This window comes from Amblyomma maculatum, chromosome 3 (assembly GCF_055883805.1).
Source record: "Amblyomma maculatum isolate TAMU_Amacu chromosome 3, ASM5588380v1, whole genome shotgun sequence".
Classification (NCBI taxonomy): Eukaryota; Metazoa; Arthropoda; class Arachnida; order Ixodida; family Ixodidae; genus Amblyomma; species Amblyomma maculatum.
The window spans coordinates 56,447,379-56,460,385 of NC_139346.1; the positions used below are offsets into that span (position 1 = coordinate 56,447,379).

A 13,007-nucleotide genomic window follows, 5' to 3' on the forward strand; every position below is an offset into this window, starting at 1 on the left:
GTTACTAAAAAGCCCCAGTAAGGATTCTAAAGTGCCATCAATTGAAACGGAAAACAAATCAGGACATCTAGTTTCAATAAGCACGAAGCTAACAAAAATGCTAGCTATTTTTTGTAGAGCGAAAGAAGTAGGTTAAAAAAGTGCCGGAAATATAATAAAAATATCCTTCGAGAACGAAGGAACAACGCTCAGAGAAAAATTAATATAGGGATCGAAAGCAAGCTTTTTCTCTTAATGAAGATGATACATTCGCATTTGTCGCGATGGTCATCGATTCTAGATTGAGGAAAAATGAAAGTGCCTGAAATAGGCACAATAAACAAAGATGGAGGCGGACGCCGGGCACATTTGTTGCTGCGCCGTGTACTCCGAGCTATGGCTGGCGCGCCTCTAGGATGCCGAGGTGACCGGCCAGTCGAGGAAGTCGTCGCGGGGCGCCTCGTAGTCTGCGAGCGAGCGTAGAAGCGGTGTCGACGTGTTGGCCGTCCAGGAGCCCTTGAGGGCCACACCCCGAAGCTTCGCCCAGCGGACGAAGCGAGCCTGCGTTCCACCGAAAGGTGATGCATGGTAATGCAAGACTTCTGCATGGTCTTGAGACGGGATGCGCATATCTCTACAAGCCTAGCGCTGCACCAACTGAACCAAAGAAGCAGGAAGCTGCTGCTTTGCTCGTGACCCCAAATTTTGGCCTCGTGACATAGTTTGACAGAATTCCACTAGTTTCTTTCCAGAAAACGTGATGTCATGCTTTTCAATATAGCTAAACTTTCGATACTGGACGAGCTCTGGGGCATGATAAAGTAAGAAACAAAATAACAGCGACCATGATTCACGCACACATTCCTACTCTGACAGGAGCAGGCGATAAAAACTCGAAAACTGATTCGTTATATACATATCCATATGGCAAATCCCACTCTATGGCTCCTTTAACACTTGACCTCTTGCGTTACAAAAGGAGGGTAGATCATTAGACAAGCCTTTATAATGTCCGACTGAGAAGGTTGGGCACAGGAAAGAAAATCGCAAAAATAGGTTGGTGCTTAAGAGTACAAGAAATAGTGCCTTTAACACTGCCTTTGCTTTCCGCCAATTTTGTTAACGGAGAGATTGGCGCAGAGTTTGGCAAAGTTTTTAAGGTATCTAGTTGTTTTACCTTTTGGCGACAGGAAGGCGCAGTGTCTGTCCATCTCCGTATATAACTGCACTTACAACCAGCGGCATAATTGGTGGTATATAGGCCATCGGTTCGAAACTCTATCACAAATATTCCTACAGGTTGACTAGCGGGTGGAAGCTAACTGGAAAGTGAAATAGTATGACACCTCTCAGAATGTTACACGAACGGTTGCGCCACAATGTTAAAGCAAAGTCACGCGCCTATTGTTTTCTTGTCACCAGTTTCTCAATTCTGGGTTACGGCAACGGCGATGCCTTTTCGACCGAACATGCAGTGTACGCTCTTGCATAAAAAAAAATGGTATTCATATATATTTTGGAGCGCTTTCCGCTTCCGCCATCGCCGCCGGCTGTCTCGAAGCATTAGAGAGATTTAGTATATAGCTTGATCCGCGATCCATCACCGTGACGCCGTAGCGCACGTGACTGCTGCGCACAAGCTGATTAGTCCTGACGCAGCAGGTCTATGTGCCGACTTGCAACATGTGATGCCATCTATCGGTGTCAAGGAATCTGGGCATGCGCTGTGGAAAGTGGTGGCAGAAATCGGTAACGGATTGCTTCCACCATCACCCCCGGCTCTCTGGAGGCATTAGCTCTGGCCGGCAGTACGGACTGTACAGCGTATTGCATAATCGTCGCGCAAGGTTTTCTGTGAAGGCGTGTGTGGCGTAAATAACCGATTTATTTAATTATATTTGCGAGCAGAACACTATGGAGAACCCTAAATTAGCTATAGTGCGTACGGCACGTTCCGGCGAAAAGTCACTGCTGCCGTTTAACAGTGAGAAAAAAATTAGTTTTGGTTGAGCTCTGGATAACCCTAGTTGAATTGGGGAAACAACGACGGAATCTTCTTTTGCCTGCTACATTATTCTCCCATCACGCCATATCATTGTAAGGTGCTACATTATTGTTGACACTTAAGCTCATCTTTTAAGGGTATGACGCGAGAGCGTAAGCTCCCAGCCCACATATAAAGTCACACTTCAACCAAGCCGTATGGACGTGCCTGCGTGTCGTAGGGGTAACGAGAATGCGAACGGTTCTGGCGGGCTGATTCTGGTATCACCCTCCCATATGAAAAGAGCGACCCGAGTTGGCAGCTCCTGCCAGTGGCATAGGGGTAACGTCAATTCAAATGTCATGGCAGGCTGATGTATTTATGAGGAGACCGTAGCTAAACGCCTCTTCACGGCGTAGCTGCTGCCGCCCAAGGTCTCGTTTTGGCTGTCATAGTATTGCTTTCGCAATAAGATAGGATGGACACTGTGGGGCCCTGCGGCTTTTTTTACTATTTCAAACTGCGCGCGCTTTTTTTTCTGCTCGAATTGGTGTTTGCCCGGTTAGCGCGAGTGCGCATGATCGAGCTGGCAATCGAGGGGGCGGAATGTTATCGGTGTGGAAACGAAGGTAGATAAGCGCGTCGAAAGCAAGGCTCGGGGTTTTTTGCTCGGCGGGAGACCAGCGTGGGGCGGCCAGCGTGCGTCAAGGGCCAGCGGAATGTGCACGGACGACGGTACGAAGATTTGCGAGAAGACGGAAGCAGTGTCTGGAGGAATGGCTTAGCGTACTTGCGTGAGTTTCTGCCACGCGAGGGGGAATGCTTGTTGTGCCACCGTTAGCGCTTTAGGCCCTATTGATCAGCCTATTCGCTCCGCAGTGTGTTGTGTCTTGCCGCGGTAAAGCCCTGTCATTCTTTCTGCTTTATCTTTGGTGTCCTACTGTCCCGCGCATGAACAGCCTGTTTGCAGCTTAGTAGTGCCCAATGTTGTTTCTTTTTATTGAATGCTTTTTCGTTTATCCGGAATAAACCGGTGCTTTTACGACTTGTCGGGCGAGACCATCACTCACGGACCCGTTTTTTGAAGGCCAGGCCTTAATTGCATATAGCTCGGTCCTTGTATAGGTGCATGATGGGAAAGCGTTAGTGGCTCTCATTTGGCGGCTCTTCTTGTCGGGCGAGTTGGTCCTCCGTCATGAGTAGTAATAAAAAGATCCTCAAATAAAATCGATAACAAACATGTTTCTTTCGCTCTGAATGCTGGCTGTTGTTTGTAGCTCCTTTTACGGTGCCGGTTGTAACTACGCGCAAAATTTCATGGTGCTTTCGGCAGCGTGCTGATTGCAGTACAACACCACTCATTCGGATTTGACGAGAAAATGTCTAACTTAATGCCAAATCGTTAGAGTAGCCATAAAATAGGATAACAACGCGGCCCACATTACTATGCATTGGTTCCTTGGTACAGCAGCCCTGATTTTTAACAATATAGCGCGAGCGTCGACCAAACTGCTACTCAGTGCCTTATAACGGCGATAAGCGTGCAACACGGCGAGAGTTCGCGCACGCGCACGAAGAGAGAGTGTCTTCTGCAACGCTGTTCGGATCACAAAGACACACGCCCTGCCCCAATATCTGTTTGCGACGTTCCACATTCTTGCGCATGCACGAACTCTCGCCGTGTTGCACGCTTATCGCCGTTGTAAGGTGCTGGCCAGCAGTTTGGTCGATGCTCGCGCTATATTGTTAAAAATCAGGGCGGCTGTACATGCGCATCATCATCATCATCATCAACTAAATTATATCTGCTGTAGGGCGAAGCGAAGGGCGAAGGCCTCTTGCATATTCCTGCAAGTAACCCGGTCATGTGCTAGCTGCATCCACTTGACCCCTGCGTACTTCTTGGCCTCATCCACGCACTTGACTTTCTGCCGCCCCATGCTATGCTTCCCTTGGAATTCAATTTTGTTACTCTAGCGACCATCGGTTGTCCTGTCTACGCACTACAAGTCCTGCCAATGCCTACGTCTTCTTGAGTTCGACTAGAATGTCAGTAACTTGAGTTATTTATCTGACCCACTCTGCACGCTTCCTATCTCTTGACGTTACACCAATTGTTGATAGATCGTCGGGAGAAACTTGAGTAATCATATATATATATATTTTATAGTTGCACGTAATATTACAATGCGCACTCCCTGAGTTAAGAAAGATGTCTTCTATGATCCTCACGGCATAAATCGCTTGTTCACCCCCCCCCCCCCTTCGCCCCCCATACGCACGCACGGGATTCCGGTAAAAACGTCCCCGGTATCCAAAATCACAAATAAACGTCCTTAGCAAGAAAGTCCTTATTTGCGCATTAAGTAATATGTCCCCAAATGAGTGGAAACGCGCCTCAACAACAGGCTATCGCCTTGCCTTACGCCCCCATTTGTGGGGGAGGGGGGAATTTAGTGTCACTGACCTTTACTGATTTCACGTTACATATTGTTTTATTGGTTTAGCCTGTAGATTACTTTTGTTTAATTTTTCTTTTTTGCTTTCACATTTTGTTTTTTATTTCCGCTCGCTGAAGTCTTTACGCTACAGCCTAGACTGCGTTTCCCCGTGGCAAGCTGTGTATTTTACATAGCTCCTACCTTTCTTCTGGGAAGTAATAGAACATCACACTAACGCAGCGTGTTCGTAAAAAAAAAAAAACAGCGGTAAGAGAGTGACAGCGCCTCGTTTTCGATCTGTTTGCAGGGGAAGGAGTGCGCTGTCCAGAAGTTTTGGTAGGCGGATGCTAGGAGCGATGCTATAGGGTGATCGTGGTTAGCGACCGGTTAAGCTCTGTCTGCCCTCCCTATACCATCTCCATCGCCATTGGAAGCGTAGCAAGAATTCTACACCATCACCTCGGGAAGAGTTGAACCTTTTCATCGGATAGCGTGTGATGGTTGTTACGCTTTCTGCTTTGAGCGGTTGCCCGAAACTACCACGTGTAGAGCCAGTTGCAATTTTCTGCACTGGTCAAGGATTACCAACCGATTAGACATTTTTTAATGACTGCTTATAGAGGCGTGAAACTGGGGACGAAGCAATCTCTGAATAAACTAGCGTTATGGCATGTTGTGGTGAGCTTTTTCAACGTGTTTTGTCGCAGTGACCGTAAACAAGCCCACGTTCAGAGGCCACAGGACCCGAATGGTGGTCAGTGAAGAATATAATAAAATGCAGAATTTTTGCGACCTTAATTTCATAAATTCATTTTTAAGGACGGACATTGTTTGCTTAGTGGACATTTTTACCTAGCACCCGATTCCTGATGAGCCTTTTCTTCCGGGGAGGCTTTTTTTTTTGAAGGGGGAAGGGGGGGGGGCGGGGGATCGCACACACTCGCACGGACACGAGCACACACATACACGCACACACACACGCACAAACACATACGCACACGCACACGATCGCACACACACGCGCATACGCACGCGCACGGACACGCACACACACGCACAGGCACGGCACACACGCACACACACACACACACACACACACACACACACACACACACACACACACACACACACACACACACACACACACACACACACACACACACACACACACACACACACACACACACACACACACACACACACACACACACACACACACACACACACACACACACACACACACACAATGCCAGAACGCAGCACTAAACAAAAAAAAGTAGGAAAAACCATCCCGCCATACTTCCCTACCTTATTATCATGAGAGCAATAGCTGAGGGGTGTTTACACCGGTTGGACACCAGTGCTACTTCTACTACGCTGGCCTGACCTGAGTACGTAATTAAACTATGAATAGTAATGATCGGCGGATTAATCTAATTGAGTCGGTTGTCGACGGAATTCAACCCTCTTCATGGAGCAGGATATTTGCTTCTGTATTTTAACTTCTTTTTTTTTATATAGGGCACTAGAAAAACGACATAAGATTTGCATAGGTCATGCCTTTAATTAAGGATCGAACAGAACAGCAAAGAAGGTAAGTTTGCATTAAACCGGTCATGATTTATGGTGCCATACATGCATAAAAATTCCGAGAGCACTGCAGAACCTGCAGTGGAGAAATGTGAAAGCCAGAGCGTTGCTGCAGCACACGGTACCCTGTGCGCGCTCGTCGTCGAACACAACCAGCGTTCCGCTCAACGCCTCAAAGTTCTCCGGCGTTCTGTAACTGGTTACAGGAAAGGAAAGGTGCAGTATCTGTCACTCGCGGAGTCCCGCTACTATCATCCTCACGGTAGGCAAGGAGGATTATGTGCACGTCACGTTCCCGGGCTTTGCGAAGTTGGTTCAATCGCTCTGCTGGGGTCGGGGTGGTGCAGTGGTAAGACGCCCGACTACTGTGCCGGAGTTCCCGGGTTCGAACCCGACCTCGGCGGCTGCGTTTCGATGGAGGCGAAACGAAGAGGCGTCGTGTGCTGTGCGATGTCAGCGCACGTTAAAGATCCCCAGGTGGTCGAAATTACTCCGTAGCCCTCCACTACGGCTCCTATTTCTCTCTTTCCACTTTCATTCCCACCTTCCTCCCTTCCCTTACGGCGCGGTTCGGGTGTCCACAGAGCAAGTGTGACAGTTACTGCGCCTTTCCCTTCCTGTGAACCAATTTAACTTTAGCTCTGCTGGGGATTCGAGGGATGGAGGTTCGATTCCCGGCGGACACATGATTATTATTTTTCTGATGACGGCATCAGGATGACTGACATGTGCAATCCCGCGGTGTCCCGCGGAATCTCGCGAAGTGGGGCACTTCTCTCGGATGGTCGCTGCTAACGCACGCACGTAGACACTGCCGAGTCATTCGCCGTTAAACACCTTCGCCTTAAAATGAGCAGGTTACATTGCACTTGTAATTTTAGGTTTCTTTCTCAATAGCGGCTGATGTTACAGGAAGTGCTGGATGCGGAAGTGTGTCGTGCGTTTTACCTGAAAAGTGAGAAGGCTGCCTTCAACTCTGCTGCTGTTCGTCATAACAGAGCCCTAGACTGTTTGGACTTCGGCTGTTTTGCAGTAGGACGAGGAAGATACTTTCAGGCTCCCCAATAGTGCCACCAGATAAATGCGCGAGTGCTCTCTGCGTGTTAGAACCATTAGACGTAGGCTTATGGTCATACGCTTGCCAATCGTGAAACACAAAGTTTAGTATCAAGGTGGTGCTGTTATTGTGCCGCTGAGTGCCTGAAACTACTTCCTTGAGTCTCTTGAAGCACCACAATCCGGACGTCGCATTCTGAATGATTAAAGACGCACGTTGGGATCGCATTTCACAAAATCCGACCCGTCGCTGCTACCGTATCCATCAAGCTTAACCTCTGTGTAAATGACTTTTTATAATTCATCCAATTTGTCCCAGGAGGCAGATATCCGGTGCGTTGTGTAGCGACATCGTGCCACATCGCGCATCATCAACTCATGCGCTATTACGTCGCATGGTCGGACCAATGGTGGATGTTGCTTACACGATGTCCTATATGTAACGCTAGAATCCGGCTTAAAATGCAGATTACATATAATAAACAAGAGAGATATCATCATCATCATCATCATCAGCCTGATTATACCCACTGCAGGGCGAAGGCCTCTCCCATATTTCTCCACTTAACCCGGTTCTGTGCTAGCTGCATCCACTTGACCCCTGCGAACTTCTTAATCTCATCCGCCCACCTAACTTTCTGCCTCCCCCTGCTACGCTTTCCTTCCCTTGGAATCCAGTTTGTTACCCTCAGCGACCATCGGTTATCCTCTCTTCGCACTACATGTCCTGCCCATGTCCATTTCTTCTTCTTAATTTCCACTAGAATGTCATTAACTTTAGTTATTTCTCTGACCCACTCTGCACGCTTTCTATCTCTTAATGTTACCCCTACCATTTTTCGTTCCATAGCCCTCTGGGTTGTCCTCAACTTAAGTAGAACTCTCTTGGTTAGCCTCCACGTTTCAGCCCCATAGGTGAGTACAGGCAAGATGCAACTGTTGTACACTTTCCTCTTGAGCGATACCGGTAAGCTGCTAGTCATAATCTGCGAGTGCTTGCCAAATGCGCTCCATCCCAATCTTATTCTTCTTGATATTTCCTTTTCATGGTCTGGATCTGCGGTTACTACCTGTCCTAAGTAGACATATTCGCCTACTGATATAGCGCTCACTTTCTCCAGGAGTTCGTTGGCGTGGCTCACTGTCCAGTTTACGCTGCCGGTGAACTGGACGGCCATTACTATGTGCGCCAGGTTTCCCGTGGCTGAGTAGAAGGTGGCTAGCGCGGAATGCTGCACGACACACCAAAACAAAAAATGAATAATTATTCTCTCATAAAAGTAATGAACACGAGTGGCCAGTTTTTTCAGCGTAATCTTCTCACCATCATTAAAATAATCTGCATTTACCTGTTCTTCTTCAGCTGTTTTCCCCCCTTTTCATAAACTTATTTGCATTGGTAATTACTGTAACATGTATCTAATAACGTAGTGTATCTACAATGTATCCAATGAAATATACATGTAATGTTGATCATGTGGCCTAAATGATCGGGCAGCGATGGTCAATGTGCGGCGAGATATATCCCATGCTGAAGCCCGACCTAAATGAGCGAGTGTTTGTCAACATACACGAATGTATATCAGATATTGCCAGTATACCCAATCAGTTCAGTTCAGGCGTTCAGTCGTGTCCGACTTTTCGTGACCCTATGGACCATGTCACACCACGCTTTCCGGTCTCTCACTATCTTCTTAACATCACATAGCTTCATCTGCAATGCCTCGAGGATGCCATATAACCATCGCGTTCGCTGCCTACCCCTTCTCCGGCGACCCTCAACCTTTCCCAACATCAAATCTTTCTCCAGCGACTCCTCTCTTCTCATCAGATGACCAAAGTAGCTGAGCTTTAACTTTAGAATTTGACCCTCCAATGAGCAGTCAGGGTTTATGGTTGACAATATCGACTGATTTGATCTTCTGGCAGTCCAAGGAACTCTCAAGAGTCTTCGCCAGCACCACAATTCAAACGCGTCAATTCTTCGGCGGTCAGCCTTTTTCACAGTCCAACTCTCGCATCCATACATCACAACTGGAAAGACCATAGCACGAGTTATACGGATCTTGGTTGGCAGACTAATGTCTCTGCTCTTTACTAGGCGGCCAAGGCTAACCATTGCTCTCTTTCCCAAAAGCAGGCGTCTCCTAATTTCACGGCTGCAGTCTCCTTCCGAGGTAATCTTGGCGCCCAAGAACTGAAAATCTGTCACAGCTTCCACTTCTTGTCCATTGATGCTCCAGGACTTGATAGGGCAAGACGCCATGATCTTTGTCTTTTTAATGTTCAGTTTAAGCCCAAACTTCTCACTCTCTTCTTGTACGCGCATCAGAAGTCTCTTGAGGTCCACTTCACTTTCTGCCATTAAAGTGGTATCATCCGCATATCTAAGGTTGTTGATACGTTTTCCAGCAATCTTCATTCCAGCTGAAGGCTCGTCCAGACCGGCCTTCCTCATGATGCACTCTGCATATAGGTTAAATAGGCAGGGCGACAGTATGCAGCCTTGCCTCACCCCTTTCTCAATCGGAAACCAATCAGTAAGACCATGCCCAGTTCTGACTGTGGCCTCTTGCCCTTCATACAGGTTCCTGAGGAGACAGATGAGGTGAATTGGAACTCCCATCTCTTGGAGAGCTTGCCACAATCTGCTGTGATCAACGCAGTCAAACGCTTTCGCATAATCAATAAAGCAGAAGTAGATGGGTTTCTGCAACTCTCTTGCTTTTTCCATGATCCAGCGAAGGTTGGCAATTTGGTCTCTAGTTCCTCTGCCCTTGCGAAACCCAGCTTGCACGTCCGGAAGCTCCCGATCAACATACTGCTGCAGCCTACCTTGCAGGATTTTTAACATCACCTTGCTAGCATGCGAAATAAGCGCGATCGTGCGGTAGTTGGAACAATTTTTGGCACTGCCTTTCTTTGGAATGGGGATGTAAACTGACCTCCTCCAATCCTGTGGCCACTGCAGGGTTGTCCAAATCTTCTGACATAATGTATGCAGTGTGTTAACAGCGTCGTGGTTGAGGTTTTGAAGCAACTCAGCTGGAATACCATCAATTCCGCTAGCTTTGTTCTTAGCAAGGCTGGCTAAGGCCCATTCAACTTCACTCTTCAGGATGCCCGGCTCGAGATCAGTAATCACAACCGTCTTATGTTGGGTTTGCACATCCGGGTCCTTCCTGTACAGTTCTTCTGTGTATTCCTGCCACCTCTTCTTTATCTCTGAGGCTTCAGTGAGGTCCTTGCCTCGTTTGTCCTTTATCACGCCCAGCTTAGCACAGAAGCTTCCTCTGATATCTTTGATTGTCTTATACAGAGCTCCTGTGTTCCTTAATTGGCTGTTGTCCTCAACTGCTTGGCACTGTATGTTCAGGAAGGCATTCTTATCTCTCCTTGCTATTTTCTGAAAATCCGCATTGAGAACCTTGTATCTTTCTCTTTCCCCCATACCTTTTGCCATCCTCCTTTCTTCAGCTATTTGCAAAGCCTCTTCAGATAACCAGTTTGCTTTTTTGCATTTCTTTTGCTTTGCAACTACCTTAGTAGCAACTTTTTGTATTATATCACGAACATCAGTCCACATCTCTTCGGGCTCTTTGTCTTCTAGATCTAATTCTTGAAATCGATTCCTCACTTCCACAGCATATTCTAATGGAATTTGATCCAGATCATACCTGAAAGGCCTTCTAGTTTTCTGCGTTTTCCTCAATCGAAGCTTAATTTTGGCAACAAGAAGCTGATGATCGGTGCCACAATCGGCCCCAGGCCTTGTTTTTACTGCTTGTATAGCGCTTCTCCATCTCTGCCGGCAAATAATATAATCGATCTGATTCTTGTACAGACCGTCCGGTGAAATCCATGTGTACAGGCGCCTCTTGTGCTGTTGAAAATGAGTATTCGCTATGGTCAGGTTGTTTTCTTGACAGAACTCTACTAGCCTCTGCCCAGCTTCATTTGGCTCACCAAGGCCGAACTTGCCTGTAAATCCGGATATTTCTTCACTCCCGACCTTAGCATTCCAGTCTCCTATGAGGAAAACGACGTCTGATGATGGGGTGCGGTTTAAAAAGCATTGTAGGTCCGCATAAAATCTCTCAACGTCAGCTTCTTCAGCAGCAGTGGTCGGTGCATAGACTTGGATAACTGTTATGTTGAAAGGGTGACCTTGGATCCGAAGTGAAATCATTCGGTCGTTTTTGGGGTTGTACCCTAGCACTGCTTTGCCCATTCTTCTGTTTACTATGAGAGCGACCCCATTCCTTCTCTTGGATTCGTGCCCACAATAAAAGACATAATGGTCGCCGGAGTTAAATTCTCCCATTCCGGTCCACTTGAGCTCACTGATACCCAATAAGAGCCAGCAATATTTTCCAACTTAGAAGAGCCTGTATATCAGATGCTGGTAATATAGCCTATATGGCGACACGGTGTTAACGAACTGCCGCCAGCATTTATCAACGACGGCGACGTGGTTTTTATTTTTGACCATTTGTTTTTGGGATATCTGGCGCTACCATAGATAATCAGTCTACGCCTCGGTGTGTAGTTACAGAGGGGGGATGAACATAATTGGCGTTAGAGCTTTTAAGTGTACGCTCAGGAAATGCAGAGTCTTGACCACGACACTGAGAAGTATTTCTATATAGCTATTACAGGTCACGGTTGCCCTGATAGTTTGGTTGTGCTCTATTACTCCCAGTATTGCATTTCTATTCAAATCCAAGGCAGTCGAAACTTTTTGTTTCGTTTGAAAATTCATATTTTCCTCTGCTGTAGTATAGCACACGCATTGCTCCATGCATTAGTTAGTATATTATTTCTAAGTAAATAAATTAGCTTCGATGAATATTAACAAGTACTGAAATTGCTAAGCGCGCTTAGCTGAGACAATTTGTATTACATGCAAATGTAGCGGATCAGGTATTCCACTTAGCGCCTGACGCCAGGAAAAGAAAAAGAATTGCTGTTCAAAACGCATCCTTCTTACCCAGCTTTGGGACCCCTTCAGGGGACACGGTTCCGAGGTGCCAACGCACGGGTTCAGAACCATCAAGTGTACATCGCTGCAAAATGATTAAAAAGGAAACAAAGTCATCTCAGGATGATCGGCATACTTGTTTGTGCAATTACTGTTCTGGAATTCGGTAATCAACAGGGGTCTCTTATACGGCGGTTAACCTCCTAAACGGATAGTGACTGTGAGAGTGACGCTATGGAGGAGTCCAGTAATTTAAAACACCTCCATTTTCAAAACGTGCATTTCGATATTGCTATGTAGGCGCGCCTTTTAAGGCGAAATTTTCTTGCCTCACTCGTGGCGTCCTTCGCACTGCCACTTGAAAAAAAAAAAAAAAAAAAAAAAAACGTCGCACGATTAGCCCTCCGTTCCCCAGCCGAACGCGCAAATCCCTCAGGCTCGTAGGAAATAGTAGTAAGGTTGAAAGATGGGCGAGTTGAATCTGGTTCACTTTTCCTGTACTTGATGCTATCACGTTTGCTTTTTTATGTTTTGTTTCGTGAGATGGGTATTTATTCCGTGTTTCTCAATAAAAAGTTTACTTGTGAAAAAGCGCTCGTGTTGTGTCTTTCTACTCTTGGTCTTCGTTTTTCGCGCTACCTACAAAATGAATCACAGAAAATAGGTCGAAATTTTCCTTGTGTAGCTTGTTAACAATGATGATTCAATGACGATGATGATTGTAGCGATGACAATGAGGGCGAATTTAGTTGTAATGACGAAGATTATGATAGCGATGACAATGACGATGCAGGTAATGAAAAGTCCTGTAATTTGCTTTCGTCATTTGCGGCTCTAAGCAGACTTAATTAAGAGCAGTCCTATCATTTCTGCTACGCCTACGTCGGAAGGCACCATCAAACGCGGACCGAATTGATACAAATAGAAATAATAAGGAAGAGGAGGTCGTGAAGGGTGGCTATTCCTGGCCCTATTG

The 13,007-nt window shown here is 46.7% G+C and overlaps 1 protein-coding gene across 1 annotated transcript in view; it reads right to left on the minus strand.

Moving 5' to 3' along the window:
• Nucleotides 1-390: 390 nt before the first annotated feature.
• LOC146194800 (uncharacterized) overlaps nucleotides 391-13,007 on the minus strand; it is a 34,250-nt gene continuing 21,633 nt past the window's right edge. Inside the window, exons 3-5 of the mRNA XM_084596641.1 lie at nucleotides 12,041-12,116; nucleotides 8,163-8,282; nucleotides 391-540 (exon numbers count right to left, since the gene is read on the minus strand). Coding sequence (XP_084452767.1) covers nucleotides 391-540; nucleotides 8,163-8,282; nucleotides 12,041-12,116 — 346 coding nt within the window. The remainder of the gene's footprint in view (nucleotides 541-8,162; nucleotides 8,283-12,040; nucleotides 12,117-13,007) is intronic.